The 15,732-nt window shown below is 46.3% G+C and overlaps 1 protein-coding gene across 5 annotated transcripts in view; it reads right to left on the bottom strand.

Annotated features, from left to right (window-relative positions):
• RGMA (repulsive guidance molecule family member a) overlaps positions 1-15,726 on the bottom strand; it is a 46,150-nt gene extending 30,424 nt beyond the window's left edge. Inside the window, exon 1 of one of the 5 annotated variants that reach the window (XM_011958017.1) lies at positions 15,640-15,726. In XM_011958017.1, coding sequence (XP_011813407.1) covers positions 15,640-15,653 — 14 coding nt within the window. In that variant the 5' untranslated portion in view covers positions 15,654-15,726. The other 4 variants (XM_011958011.1, XM_011958040.1, XM_011958030.1 and 1 more) reach the window with 4 other exon arrangements.
• Between the last annotated feature and the right edge of the window lie 6 nt (positions 15,727-15,732).

Genomic DNA, 15,732 nt, shown 5'->3' with positions numbered 1-15,732 from the left:
GTGGGGACTCAGGCTGCCAGGCTGCGGCGCAAGCCCTGAGGACCTCGGAAAACCACGGCCCTAGATCAGAGGCAGCGCCACGCTCCTCGACCCTCGCGCCATCTCCAGCCCGCGGCTGTCCTTGCAAAACAGGCCCAGCGCCCTTGGGAGGCCCAAGCCCCACAGGGCATAAGGGAGGCAGGGCGCCCCCTTAATCTCCTCCACAAATATCCAATCCAAGTAGAAAACCGTGCTTGGAGACAAATCTCAGCCCTACTTTCCAACCAGACTGCCGACCCCAAGCTGCCACCGACGCCCCCTGGCTCATCTGTCGCACTCAGACGCGACACCGGTGTAGGAGGCTGAAAAATCCACTTCCGAGTTGTCTAGGTCTGGGCAGGTTGGCTCTCTGCATCTCAGCTACTAAACGCACCTCGAGGTTCCCGCCCGTCGTGGCCCCGGGCCACCCATCCTGACTGCGCTTGGGGCTGCCTCCAGCACCCCCTTCAAGCACCTCGCTGCTTCCTGAGGACTTGCCCCGGCTGCGCCCCCGAGCTGAGGGCCTGCGGGCCTAACCTTGCCACCCTGACACAGCTGCTACTCCAGAGATGTGGCTATGTCCGTCCCCGTCGCGCGCAGGGCCGGACGGTTTGGCGCTCTCTGTGAGGCCCGCAAGGCTGCACTTGGGAGGGCTTCAGGATGGTGACCTTTCCTAACTCTGTCGCTTATTTTTCTGGGAAAAAAACATCTCCTTCCCAAGGTTCCCTGGGCCCTGCAGTTCTGCTGCCGTTGTGATATTTAAGGGACTGGTAACTTCCCCTGAGAGACATCTTTTGGATGAAACGCAAATAGTCCTGAGCAAGTGTTTTTAGTCAAACCAATTCCCCCCACCACCCTCCTCACCTCACTCCTAAGCCTGCCCATCTGGTTCTTCGGGGAAAAAACACCTCTGGGTTTTTATCCAATTTAGATGTTTCTCTTAAGCACTATCACAGTCCTCACTTGCTGCAAAGGCCACACAGGCTGCAAGGCTGCAGGGCTGCAGCTGCATTTGGGGTTCTGGCTGCCAGGTCGGGGGTGTGGAGAGGAGCAAGTTTTGAAGGAAGGGGAGAAGGCCCTATGTCTGTGAAGACACAACCCCAGCAGCAAGACTTATGAATCTGGCTTCCACAAAACAGGTACACAAGGGGACCATGCCTCAGCCAGCTGTGCAACAGGGCAACACGAAGCTGCTCTTTCCCAAGGTGGAAACGCCAGACACAACTCTTCTTTACAGTGGGGTTACCACTGTGTTGTCCTAAAATATTTAGGTCTCAGATCCACAGGCTCTAATTGTTTTTTCCCCCAAACCAGGGTTCATTTTAGGCATGACTCTGCAAAATGCTACGATTTTCCCAGTGAAAGCCCACCATCGAAAATGGTCTTCCCTTTAAGCTTGGCCAGTCCTGGGGCCTGACCCAACAAGTTATTCTGCAGCATCATGGAACAGCAGCCCATTCCAGCGGCCACCAGGGCACGCTAAGCAGACACTGTGCCAGGCTGCACAGAGGCTACCATGTGGCCTTTTCACCTCTGAGGTCCACTAATTAACACCATTTGCTAGAGTCTGCCTTTCACCAGATAGTTCTAGAGTCTCTCGCTAATGAGAAGGGATCACTGGCATTCCAAGTCACCTGGACAGTAATTAACCACCGTCACTGCTGCAGCATGTCCAGGTCAGACACCAGGGCTCAGGATCCAGGGGAGGCCATGCAGCCCGCAGAAGCCCAGAGATCATGCCCTTCTGGGGCTGCCCTTGCCCAAGAGTGGACTTTCTGCAGCAGGCCTTTTTTTTTTTTCTTTTCCCAATGAGAACAGAAAAAAGAAATCTTCAACTATGTTACAGAAGCAGAAAAAAAAAGCAGTTTCTCCCACATCAGGAAATGTCATCCAATATTCTTAAAGCAAGGATAACTAAATAAAATACTTGTGCAGCATATTCTGCAATTCCATTATATACAGTAGTTTTTTTTTTAAAGTTTTTTTTTTTTTTTTTTTTTTTTTTTTTTAGTATCGTTAATATAAAGCAGTTGCACAAAAAGCAAAGGCGTTTTGACAAACAGGTGTATCCATTTATTCCTTTTTAGGAACAATATCTAAAAAAAGAACCGCTCTCTGCCTTCCCCTCAAAAAGACAAAGATTCATACAGACACATCAGGATATATGTACAACATAATAAACCCCATCCTAAAGAAGCAACTGAGATAACCCCCAGGGGATACAGAATCAGAACCGTAAAAATCATAGTGAAGTTTGCTTGCTGTAAAGCCTGAGAATTTTTTTTTTTTTTCAGTTGGTTCTTCTCGCAGCAGGACTTTTAACCTCTACATTTCCGTTTCTTCATGTGTAAAGGATCAGGCTGATAATATTGTCACTCCAAAAATACAACTGAATAGAACCTGGAAGAAGCCCCAGGTCATGGGAGTTCCAGTGTCCCTGCTAGGAGACCGGGACTAGCTGCTATTTTAGGAGACCCCAGTCTTATGGCATGAGCAAATAATTTGGGAAAGGGATGCAAAGGGCTTTTTTTTTTTTCCCTCCCCTCGCTTGAGGAGAAATGTCTGAGGCTGAATTTGGACATCTTCAAAGTGGGGACTTGGCCATCACACAGTTTAGACTATCATGAGAAATCTAGCCCCAACTAGAGCAGTACGGGGTTGTGCTGACCTTGAGGAATCTATCTATACTGGCTAAACCAATCAACTTTTAAACAACTCCTCAACTCTCTGCAGGAATAAAAAATTCCTGAAAATGTTAGATTTGAGAACTCAGCACTCTGTTCGCCATAGAAACTCATTTAACCCGAAAGTGTAGTTGACTTCAAACACACAGCCCCACAGAGTCTAACCAAGTATATGGTGTCCCCTAGGCTATAGCTTAGACCTGGGGATAGAGACACTCTCATGCATGGCTCTTGCCCGCTTTCTTCAGCCCCGACTGTGGAGGTCCCAATCCTGAGCATCCCCTTCCACCTTCTCTCCCTCTCCACGTGGGGGGTAGCTATTTGATGGGGGGAAAGGGGTCAAGGGGCTTCTGAAAGGAAGGGTTCTGCATACGGCTGAAGCCCTCTCAGGGGTAGTGATAGTCAGGGGCTCCAACTTTGCCTGCTTCTGGGTATGAACAGAGTGTTCTCAAATCTAGTGCCTGAGTCATCAGTCAACAAATATATATTCAGGACCTGAGGCAGGCTAGACTTTGGGGGATAAATAAGACAGTCCCTATTTCTGAATTGCTGGTAGAAACAGATAATAGAGAAAAATGAGTGCTAAAGGAGAGGTGAGGAGTGAATGACCTTCACCAAAAAAGGTATTGTCTTTCAAAATAATGGCTAACATTTTGACGTATTTTTACATTGTGTCAGGTGCCAGCTAAGTACTTTACATTTCTAGAAACTTTCAGCTAAGGAAGGTTCTATTATCATCCTCATTTTGCAGATGAAGAAACTGAGGCTGGGAATGCTTAAGCACTCACCCAATAAATGGCTAATAAATGCCACGCCAAGCATGCTGAACTCCATGTGCCATTCATTCCAATGGTGGTGAGCAAGTCCGCACTGGGCTTAAAGTCAAGGCGAGACAGATTACTTAACAATCACTTTCAATAAAGCATAACACAGACTCTGACAGGGGAAGACAGAGAACACAGGTGCCAGGGGCCTCCAGCCCAGTTTGGGGTGCAGGGAGGGGAAAGGAGCTTTCCCAGTGTAGGAGTGTGCCGGGGGAGTTGATGGGCAAGGAAGGGGATGGCAGGGAGAAAACTCCAGGCAGAAGGAACACCCAGCATGCCAGAACAAGGTGTGTTTTGCCTGAGGATCTGCAAAGGCTGAAGTGCAGCTGTAGAAGGAAGAGGTGAAGCTGGAGAAACAGAGCAAAGAGCTTGGGGGAGCCTGTGAAGCACCCGGGAGCCCAACCCAAAGCCTCAAGAGGGGGAGAGATTTATTCTTTTGGGAGACCACTGTGGGAGATGTAAAAACATTAGAGCTGTCCAGGCCCTACTCCAAAGCAGCAAAATCTGAATCTCTGGGGGGTAGAGCCTGGGCATCAGCATTTTAAAGGAGCTCCCCTAGGTGACTCATGTCTAGGGGAATCGCTGGGTTTGTAAGTTCTATCAGTCTCGGGCCCATGCCCTCCTTGCTGCTGGCAGGTGCACAAAAGACCCAGGTCAGTCAGTTTCTGCCCCCTGGGATTCAAGTCAAGGCAAGACATATAACCTAACAATTACTTTCAATAAAAGTGATTGCAAGTGACTCGAGCTGGACCAATCAGAACCTTTCTTGAGATTGTTGCTACAGAAGAAGCTTCAGTTCTGATCTGATTCCAACATAGGATGGGTTTAGGGCAGCAATCTTGTGGGACGGTGAGTGTTTATGAGTGTTAGTAGTTGAGGCGGCATTTGAGGACCTGACATACTGTGTGTGTGTGTGTGTGTGTGTGTGTGTGTGTGTGTGTGTGTGTGAGCGCGCGCGCACGTGCGCATGCGCGCTGCCCTGTCGCCCAGGAGGCTGGAGCACAATGGTACCATCTCGGCTCACTGCAACCTCCACCTCCTGGGTTCAAGCAATTCTTGTGTCTCAGCCTCCTGAGCAGCTGGGATTACAGGCATGTGCCACCACACCCAGCCAATTTTTGTACTTTTAGTAGAGACAGGGTTTCACCATGTTAGCCAGGCTGGCCTCAAACTCCTGGGCTCAAGTAATCTGCCTGTCTCTGCCTCACAAAGTGCTGGGATTCTAGGTATGAGCCGCTGCGCCCAGCTGACATTTTGTTTTTACTTAAATTGTATTTTATCAGGTAAGCTTTTTGGGGAGTGATGAAGATTTTATTTAGGCTAACCCTCCCCAAGCCACTCTTCAGCATGTGACTCCCTTGCAGCTCTTTCCTGAGCTCTTGTGAACTACTCTAGTACCTCTTCCAGCTATGGAAGCTGAGAAAAATTCCTTATTTTGCTGAAACTAGTTTGATCTAGATTTCTCTCACTAACAGATTCCTGTCTAATATGGAGGAAATGACCCAACGCTGGTCCCAGGTATTGTTGCCAACCTCGCAAGCACAGGGATATGTTACCAATGGCTCTTGATCCACCATTCACTTACTGACCAAGATTTTGACATTTCTTTAGTAACCGCCCATTTCCCCATGTCCTAAAAAATGTTTGTCCAGACCATGTCTTGAGGAACTGAGTTGCCTCAGTTTACAGCTCAGAGTATGGGAACAGATCCTTATTTTTAATTTATCCCTCAAATTCCTCTTTCAAATATTGACGGCCACCCTGGAGTGTGTTCATCTCAGATTTGATGAATCAGTACTTGTTCTCTCTCTCCACAACCTTCAAGGTTTTATAGACTTTGATCATATCGCCTTTCTGGCTTCATCTTTCCACACTAAAACCCTTAAGGTACAAAGCAGCCCGGCCTCTTACGAAGAACTTCAGGTGATGACATTGCTCACCTTCTGCAGTTCTGAGATATTTTTCTCAAGGGGAAGAGAATACAACTGCCAGGTTTGGGTAGAGCCCAGGTAGAATACTATTTTTTGCTTGCTTTCCAACATAATTTCTGATAGTATTTTCGCATTTTCTGAACACTTGGTCCTGAGTGGCCTGTAGCAAACAAACATTTTGCAAAGACCCCAAGGATCCTCTTCTGTGGCTATAAACAGACTGGACAAAGTCCATTTTCTTGTAATTTGGATTATGTTCTCATAAATGCATTAACAGACTTGCGCCTGCAAAAGCTTAATATGCATGTTCTTGCTAACTTCTAAGCTCATCCTGCAGTTAATCACCATTTGTTTGCCATCTCTGCATAGCCTTCATTTCATCCCAAAGCCTGGAACCATCTGAGCTTTGTCTCCTTCAGATAATCCATGTAAATTTAAACTAAGTCTGGGTGCACCCGCAATCCTGGGGGATCCTCACTGTTAATAATTCTTCATCCAGAAAAGTACCTGTTTATCCTGTTTTTTATTTCTTGTCTCCAAGGATAATTCTGATCCATGGCAATTTCCCCGCACATGCTAGAGAGACTTACTATCGTAAATGACCTTTGGGGTGGAACTTTGTCAGAAGGAATTTTTAAAGTCTAAACAGAATTCATCCTGGGTTTCTCCCTCGTCTCCAGGCCTGTTTCTGACTCCTTAAAGAATGTTAATAGATTGGTTGGGTTTCATGTTCTTTTTAGAAAACATATTGTGCTTCGTTCAGCTAGCTGAGACTTTATAAAGTGTGCTTCACTAATACTTTTTAGTATATATTCTGCAAAAGTGGCTATTTAAAATGACCCTTCTGACCGGGTGTGGTGGCTCACATCTGTGATCCCAGCATTTTGGGAGGCCGAGGCAGGCGGATTACCTGATGTCAGGAATTTGAGACCAGCCTGGCCAACGTGGTGAAACCCCCTTTTTACTAAAAATACAATAATTAGCCAGGCATGGTGGTGGGCACCTGTAACCCCAGCTACTTCAGAGTCTGAGGCAGGAGAATCACTTGAACCCAGGAGGCAGAGGTCGCAGTGAGCGGAGATCCTGCAACTGTACTCCAGCCTGGGCAACAGAGTGAGACTGTTGCAAAAAAAAAATAAAATAAAATAAAATAAAATAAATAAATAAAGACCCTTCTCAGGTAGGGTGGACTCCCCTTGTGGGCAGGAGGCACAGTGTGTATGCCTATGGATACAGGCGCCACATGGAAGGATCACTGCACATTTTGGCTATGAGGATGTTGCTGCCATCTTCATTATCTGAGGCTTCCTTTCTCTCTGTACAAAGAGTATCACCTGAGCTTTGATGCTGCTTCCCTCACCATGAGGGACTTTATTCTTGGTAATTAAGACATAATTACCAAGAAGAACAAAACTACCAAAAATTTAAAAATTTTACCAAAATTAAAATTTTTCATTTAAAAATTAAACTAAAATTTTTAATTAAAAAATTATCAAATATTACCAAGTACTGGATTTTATTCCAATATTTTAATGGGTTTTAAATTTTTTTTTTGAGACAAAGTCTTGCTCTGTTGCCCAGGCTGGAGTAGCATGGCACAATCATGGCTCACTGCTGCCTCAACCTCCAGGGTTCAAGCGATCCTTCCTCCTCAGCCTCCTGAGGGGCTGGGACCACAGGTACACATGCCACCATGCCTGGGTCATTCTTTGGTATTTTTTTGTGGAGATGGGGTTTTTGGCACATTCACCCAAACTTACACTGCAGAAGGTAAGTAACCTGCTTGAGGTCACCCAGCAGGCTTGGTGACAGAGTGAGGTTTGGGCAGGTCTTGGTGACTCCCAGCTGCCAGGTCACCTCTGATGAGATCACAGCTGCTCCTCAGGCATGGGGCTTTTCATTTTTTCTCTGCCTCTACTAACCCTACTCCATCCTCTTGCTCTGAACAGAAGCAAGGACTCCCTCTGTGCTCCTTTTGACCTCTGCTGCCCCAGGCTCAGTTCAGGCTGGGCTGGGCTGGAGCCTTCCTGCTGGTCGGCCAGCGCCGCCTTTCTGTGGTATTTGGATGTGACTCTCTTTCCTTCTTTCATACCTGTCCTTCTTGACTTCCTGTATTCTCAGTAACCTCCTGGAGCAGTCATGTTTCTTTTCTCCCTACTTCTCCCCTTTCTTCTTACCGGGACTATAAACTGGGGTACAACTACACTTTCTTAATGAAAGTCTCCCCCTGACCACTGCTTTCTTCTTAAAACTCTTGTCTGAGCCTTCCTATCACACCTACTATCGGGTCTCCAAGTCTGCACATTCTTCTGCCTGCAAAACCCAGTACAAAAGCAACAGTATTTATGAACTGCTTAATTGTCAGTGTTGAGATGGAAAGCTTCAAGACACTGCCAGTGAATACAGGGAAAGACAGAGACCTGGGATTTGGGGTGGTCCTAACTCCAACTGTGGGGCAGCATGCCCTGTCCTATCTTCGGCCCCTCAGCTTCTCAATCTGCAGAATCACAGCCTGGCTGCCCCAGGAGATCTCCAAGCTCCAGAGTCCTGTTTCCAGGGATCCAGTGAATTGATACTGGCTCTGTAACTAACTAGTCTTGCCCACACCTGATTGTGAGGAGCCATTCTGAGGCCTCATCTGTAACACTTCTAAAGTCCCCAAGTGAAAATGTGGCCAAGCATGTAGGAAATGTCATTTGAAGAGTGACATTTTTATGTTTTAATGTCAGCATGAAATTCAGCAATAATCCCCAACAATACTATGGTATACCTGAAACCACACCTTAGAAACATTTAGCAACCGCCTGAGGTTTGAAAGCAGCTTTTGGGTATGCATGCACAAGACATACCAGGTTCCCATAAAAGAGAACAGACCACACAGCGCTTATGTCTCCCCATTCCAGTAAGTTCTAGGGAGAAGAACTGGCTTGGAACAAGTTATCCACCAAATGGCAACTGTCTGAACCGACAGTGAGTCTGCGTCTCTCTCTCAACCAACAGAAGGCTGGAGTATTTGGATTAATGAATAATTTAGTGCCAAGCACAAATACCATAGACATTTAGCAATAGGAACAGATAACCAAGTTGTTCATCAAATTCAACACTGTTTAGAATGGCTAAGCAAAGCTGAAATAGAGACAATCCCTAGCTGATGGGAGGTGGGGAAAAGTGCCAATCCAGAAAGAAGAACCAATATGTCACCTTATGTGACATTCTCTTCCACCATTGTTTTTCTTTCTTAAATTTGTCAGAGGCTAAGGGAATTTCTTCACTTTACATTACAGAGGTAATATAGTACGCTGGGCCAGGAACATGCAGTCTGAACACAGACTTTCTAGATCTCAGTTATTTCATCTGTAAGATAGGGATATATCTGCAGATCAATCAAAAGATTGTTGTGAGGATTAAATGAGTTAATACAGTAATAACCCACTTAGAACAGATGTCTGGCATAGAGTAAGTGTTGATAAGTAGTTGCCAATATTCTTTTTATATCATGGATAGGAACTATTGTTTGGATTAAAATTATGTGCCAGATTCTGCTAGAGCCTTTGTATGTATAGGATCTTGGGGGAGCTCTGCAGAATTCTGCAAGGACTCATGGATAACCTTGACTTCTAGGTGGGTTTTAAGTTCATTTCAGTTATACTTGAGACCTAATGAGCACCTACTAGAAAAAGCTCCCCCATATAATCACAGTGTTGTCATCTTAACTATGCAATGGGCACAGCCGTTTCCATTTCACAAATGAGACAGACTCATTTGTAAGTCTGGTCTAAGGACCATAAATACAAGTAGCCGTGCAGAGGCTTAAACCCAGGTTTTGAGATGCCAAGTGCAGTGTTTTTCCCACCAAACTACAGCTGCTTCTCATCTTCACTCATGGATTATTTATTTCTGTCAGTCCAATAATATGCCCCACATGTAGAATGACGGATCATGCATTAGAAATGGGAATATGTTTAGGGATATACTGTTTTCCAGACATTAACAAAAATATAAAAACGTTTTAAGAAGAGAAAAATTTCCGTGAACAATCTCCCCCATCCATCCTAGAGACTTAAGAAATTGAAATAATTAGATTATGGAATTTTTTTGTCTTTCTTTTGGATGGTGACATTTTTTAGACCACGTATGCATAGAGTACTTGCCTAGACTTAGCCTTCGAATGCGAGTTAAATAGATTTACTTAAACAACAGGAAGATATTTAGGTAAACCTATCTACAGTATCAATTTATTGGAGTTCTTTCAGTCCACAAGCCACTCACAGCACATCTCAAGTTTTAAGCCAGATGGGCTTCTGCCTTTAGAGACTGGTCACTGACCCAGAAAGGGAGGGCCTGCGCACCATCTTGGCTTGGGTTTGCCTTGCTCTTGCTGACTCCTGGCTGAGGCTCACAGGGCCAGTATGTTCTCCACCAGGCCTGAAGTCAGTAGACCCTGCCAACAGCATCCATTTACTCATGAAGAAATCAGACACCTGGAGCTTAGGGATCTACTTGCTCAAAATGCTCCTTATCAGAGAGAAGTAATACCAACTTAAAACCCTCATAGCATGGAAGAAGGTGGCAGTTAGCTTTTTTTGTCATATGATCTTGGAATACCCAAAGACACAAAACCAAATCCAAGTGTTTCAGGAAAGCAAGAGAAGCTGTTTTTTTTTTTTTTTAAAGACAAGGTCTCACTCTATCATCCAGGCTGGAGCGCAATGGCATGGTCATTGCTCACTGCAACCTCCACCTCCAAGGTTCAAGCGATCCTCCCACCTCAGCCCCTCAAGTAGCTGGGACCACAGGTGCACGCCACCATGTCTGGCTAATTTTTGTATTTTTAGTAGAGACTGGGTTTCACCATGTTGGCCAGGCTGGTCTCAAACTCCTGAGCTCAAACAGTCAGCCAACCTCGGCCTCCCAAAGTGCTGGAATTATAAATGTGAGCCACCATGCCCAGTCAAGAGAAGCATTTTGAAATCAGTATTCTGAAATCTGAATGTCAGACTATTTTAGTTGCACTGACTGATATATAACAAAATAAATATAAAACAAAATACACTCACAGGAGCCTCATGTTCAGAGGCAAAAATGACCTGTCCAAATTCAGCAGTGAGGAGTTATTAGCAGGGTTGGACCTGGGAGGGAATGCCATCATAATGTCTACAGGTAAGCCCAGCCTCTAAGCTTTGCTTCTCTTTTTGCTTTGCTTCCCTTGTATCAATAAATGGGAGCCCACATGGGAAAATGCAATTGCACAAAAAAATCTATTTATTCTTTATACTTTACCTCTTTCCATAAAGGATATTAAACCAAAATGTAAATGAAAGCACATTAGACACCAAAACTTCCAAACAAATGTTAATTATTATTTTCAAGGTACCAATTATTTTGAGGAAACCCTGTAACTTTTTATGATTCTAAGAATGAAACGGGCATTTCTGTGTGCTCTGACAACCAGAAAAAACCCTGTGTGGAAGAAGACAGAGTCCAGTGGTTATGTTCTTGCAAGGGCAATCTGTTCTTCAGGCTGCCACTGTCAGTGCTGAAAATGCACGCTGGCAGCACATTTCTACGTGACTGAGAGGGCCCCAGCATTTGTCCAGTAGACGTTTTTGAGCAAGCCTCTTTTAGACGAGCATTTGAATAGGTAGAATGGTATTCCTGCAAGGCAAAATTCATCAGCAAGGTCTTCTATTCTCACAAGCTTATAAGTGGGTCAGACTTCGATAGAGAGAACCAAACTTTGTGAAAGCACCTCAAACAATCAGATCTCAAAGTTTGTTTGTTTGTTTGTTTGTTTGTTTTGGAGATGGAGTCTGGCTGTGTTGCCCAGGCTGGAGTGCTGGGGCACGATCTTGGTTCAGTGCAACCTCCGCCTCCCGGGTTCAAGTGATTCTCCTCTCTCAGCCACCGGAGTAGCTGGGACTACAGTCATGTGTCACCACACCCGGCCAATTTTTACACTTTTAGTAGAGATGGGGATTCACCATGTTGGCCAGGCTGGTCTCGAACTCCTGACCTCAAGTGATCTGCCCGCCTTGGCCTCCCAAAGTGCTGGGATTACAGGAGTGAGCCACCATGCCTGGCTATCTCAGGGATTTTGAATAGACAATCTGGAGAGGAGAGACACATGGTGCAGATGAGTTGAGAAAGGTATCAAAGTCTAATAGTGGAGTGAATCCTAAGGAAGAGTATGCACTGTGGCTGACAATACTAGTCATGTGAGGGATGTGTGGGGCCTTCAGGGGTAGGTATATGTATGTTGCATGCTTCCACCTAATCTTGTTTAAAGACATCAAGGAGAAAATCCTTCAACATACCTACAGAGGATAAAAATGGGTTGCATCCATCTTCAAGAATAAAATAGTTACCAAAATTCTTACTGAGATATTAGGCAGAATATCTCTGTTTACAAGGACAGAAGAATGGAACACTACCAGGAAACAGAGCAAACTCTTCCTGTCAGCCAGGGCAAGCTGCTACAAAGACCTTGATCTTAGAGTCCATGAAGATGAAAAAATGAAATATAAGGAGAAGCCACAACAGATGATAACTACTAAAATGTCCTGCCAAGACAGAAGTCAATGAATTTTGAGGCATTTTTACTCCCACCCGTTGACCTCTGTTTTGGCCCACAGAGGACACAGCACCTATGGGAATTGGCCTCCTTTGACCAGAGAGTTGACAGAGTCTTTAAACTTTCTGCCTAATTTTCAGGCTCTGGCAAATCAAGTATTTTGCTTTCTGAAAGTTTTTCATCTTGTAGCACTGCTTTAAACAAGCAATTGAAAAATGAGAAAAGTAAATTCAACCAGCAATTCTGTAGTCACTCTCTGCATAAACTGTTTGCTACACTTCCATTATTTACTGTAGTAATCTGGACATCATCATTTCATAAGTTGGGTAGGTACATAGTACATTTTTATGTTAGTCAGTTAGCAGTGACTTAAACATTTTTATATGAGGTTACAAAAGTCACTTGCATTTATTCTGTCAATTTCTGCCCCAATTTGAAAATTCCTTCTTCTTCCTGCCCTAAGAATTGTCAAGTTTCACACCTCACTAAGGCATTCTTGCCTCCTGACCCCTGGGTTCTAACATGATATAGCACTTCTACTCACAGGACAGACCTGGCTAAGAAACTGGGTATCCTTTCAATACAGTTCATTTGTTCATCTGTCACCAAGGAAACTGACTTCTGCCTGGCCTTATATGCATACTTGAGTAAGGCAGTCCTTAATTTTTTCCACTGCCTTATTCATTGCTCCTTTATAGCTCTGTTGCTAAGAGAGGCTGAAACTGAGCAGTCATTTGCTCAAAATAAGAAAAAGAGGAGCCTGTCTTTTGGATAGGCTGGATACCAAACAGGCGGGGAAACCTGGAGCTTCCCTTCTTCAGGTTAAATTTATGTTAAGTTTGTTGAATGGCTAAATAATAGAAGCAACATCATTCCCTAAAAGAGCCACAGGAACACCACAGACACTTAAAAGTTAAGTAAACTTACCTTTGGGATATTATAAATCATGTTCCAGAATAATTACCTGTAAGGAGTAGTGTCATTTCATTTCACAGAACTAACAGATTCCAATTAGCCTGCACTGCTTTCAGATAATCCTTGTATGTTTTTGCTCAATTGCACTCGGATACATCCTGCCTCTTTCCCTGGATGGCAGGCTTCTTGATGGATTGGTGACCATGCCTTCTTTCATGTCTATACTGCATGCTCCAAGGCAGGAACAAATTTTGCAACCATACTTGGTAAAAACAAGCGCTAGAACTTAAGTCATTTGGTAGCAAGGTTGCAGGGGGAAAAAAGCACTTTAGAAACACAGAACCCTGGCCATATCCCTTCTGCTTTCTGGCCATCAGTTTCTTCTGAGAAACTGAAAATACCAGCACCCGTTCCTGCCTGCTTCCTGGGAGCAGCAAGCATCCCTGAGAGAATGGCTGAAAAACTCCCTGTCCCAATGTCAGGGATGCTCAGCCCCTATTTATTTCATTTTGCAACTCTCATCTAAGAATTCTTGTGTTTGGCTTCTCACAGGGCTGCTGAAGAGCAATGGGACTGTATTAAACAGGGGATTCTTGTGCCTTCATTCTCTCTTATTACATACACTGGGAAGCAGCAAGTCATACCTTGGGAGAGGTTTGTAAAAAGAGAAAGCAGACAGAGATTTCTTAGCAAAAGTCAAAGGTGCTGCTCTCCTTGAATGAGATGCCAAGCTATTCTAAGACCCTGTTTGTCACAAGTCTCATGATGAAATAAATATTTGCCAACGAAGACACAGTTTGAGACAGTATGAGGGGGCAGACCAGCCACCCACCATTTCATATGTCTATTGGAGAGTGTAAGCAACTGTTTGACACCTGGGAGGGAAATAATGGAAGCAGAATGCTTGAAAAAAGGAGGCTAAGACCTCTTTCACTACTGCCACAGCCCAGAGAGTCTCAAGGGGGTACTACAGTAGACCACTACACTGCTCTACAAGGGGCCAGGGTGCCCTTCAGAACAGGGTGAACCCAGCTCACTGATAATATATTATCTGGCCTGGAAGGTGGCAGCAAAAACCAGCCACAGAGAACGTGGAGCCCGCCCTGGATGTGTGGGTGCCCCACCCAGACGGAGCCTTTGTTTGCAGGACTTGCCATCCAGCCACGTCTGCCCCAATTGTTAACTGGAGATCATGTCCCTGTAAAGAGGGCTTGCTTGTCACTTGTGGTAACAGCAAGAAACCCCTTCTTTGTATGTGCAAAAAAAAAAAAAAAGTCAGTTTGGGTCCACTATTCTGTTCCTGTACAGATGGGCAGGAGGCCGTCTCCCAGTTCTCCTCCTGCTGCCCTTCAGAGCACAGTTACTCTCTTTCCCAGGGGTCATGGCTCAAAATCCACCCAAGAAATCACCTGTTTGTGATGCACAGGAGAAGAGAGGGTTGTGAATTGATTTTCAAGATCTCTGCACCAGATGCTCGAGGAAGGGGCATCTTCTTGCAGCAGTTAACATTTTATATTATGTTTTTACTGGAAGAGTCTAAAACCAGGTGAAGGTGATGGAACTCCCTTAGGTGACAGCACGCCACTCAACACGACCCGTAATTTCATCCTCTGAGCTCAATGTGCTGAGCATGGGACGTCGGGGTTTCTCCCTGGTACCGCTGATACTCCAGAGAGCTACTGTAGCCTCTAACCTGGAGGCGAGGGCTGGTTCCCACCTCTCCACCTCGCGCAGGAGACTCCTTTGAGAACACACAACTTCGAAGCCTAAGAGGAATGCACAGCTCACCACTTCCGCTAGATGGCGCTACTTCCCCTACTCCGCCCGCAAGACACCGAATTTATAAAATAAATACAACCCAACACCTCCCAAAACCACACCACATAATAGCAGCTCACAGGCTCCCATTAAAATCTCAATCTGGGAGAACTGATTCCAACTCTGAGCAAGTCTAATACAATTACATTAATAAGATATAATTCCGAATTGCACCCGAGCGTCCCCCACACCGGCCCTCCCATTAAATACACCTGTCTCCTTGCCTAGGCTTCTACCCCTGGGTTAAGCTGCGGCGCGAGCCGGCGCTGAATCGTCGCCGTGCCCACCCGTCCACTTAGGAACGCCGGGGCGGCTTGGCAATGGGCATCCTCGGCCCTCAACCCAAGGTCCGCACTTTCCCGTACGCCGGCGCGCCCAGGCAAAGGGTTGCCGGGACGCGAGCCCACGCGGTGCACTGCGCCGACGTCCCCGAGGGCAGGAGCTCGCCAGGCAGCTCCGCAGCCGGGCGTCCAGCGGGAGGCGGGGGCCCGGGCGGCGCGGGCCAATGGGGGTTCACGGCAGGACAGCCGGGTGGCCGGCTCAGTCCCGGGCTCCGCGAGCCCGGCGGAGGGAGGGAGCTCCCAGCCCGCACACGGTGTAAGGGACGTGTGCCGGGTCTGCCCAACCACGCGCACTGGCGGCTGCCCGGGGTTAGAGTATTTTAGGAAAAAAGAAGAAACACCAAACCACAAAAACTTTCCTGCTGCCAACAGCTAAAGCGATCGAGGCGCGCAGCAAAGCTCCAAATGTGGGCAAGATGAGAGCAAGATGAGACGCGGGGCTGGGGAAGACCAAAGCAGCGCCGTGGCCCCGGCAAGTGTCGGCGGCGCCTCGGAGATGTCAGAGCCGGGTCCGCCCGGCTCCCGACCCGCGCTTACCTTGGCGGCTGCATGAGCCCCTGCGGCCCGCGGGGGGTGGCGCTGGCGGGGCTGCGGGAGAAGAGGGGGTGTCGGGGCGCCACTCGTCTGCCC

The sequence above is a fragment of the Colobus angolensis genome, unplaced genomic scaffold (assembly GCF_000951035.1).
Source record: "Colobus angolensis palliatus isolate OR3802 unplaced genomic scaffold, Cang.pa_1.0 Scaffold112, whole genome shotgun sequence".
Classification (NCBI taxonomy): domain Eukaryota; kingdom Metazoa; phylum Chordata; class Mammalia; order Primates; family Cercopithecidae; genus Colobus; species Colobus angolensis.
The sequence above is the reverse complement of the archived record's forward strand: the minus strand, read 5'-3'. Positions and strand labels throughout refer to the sequence as shown.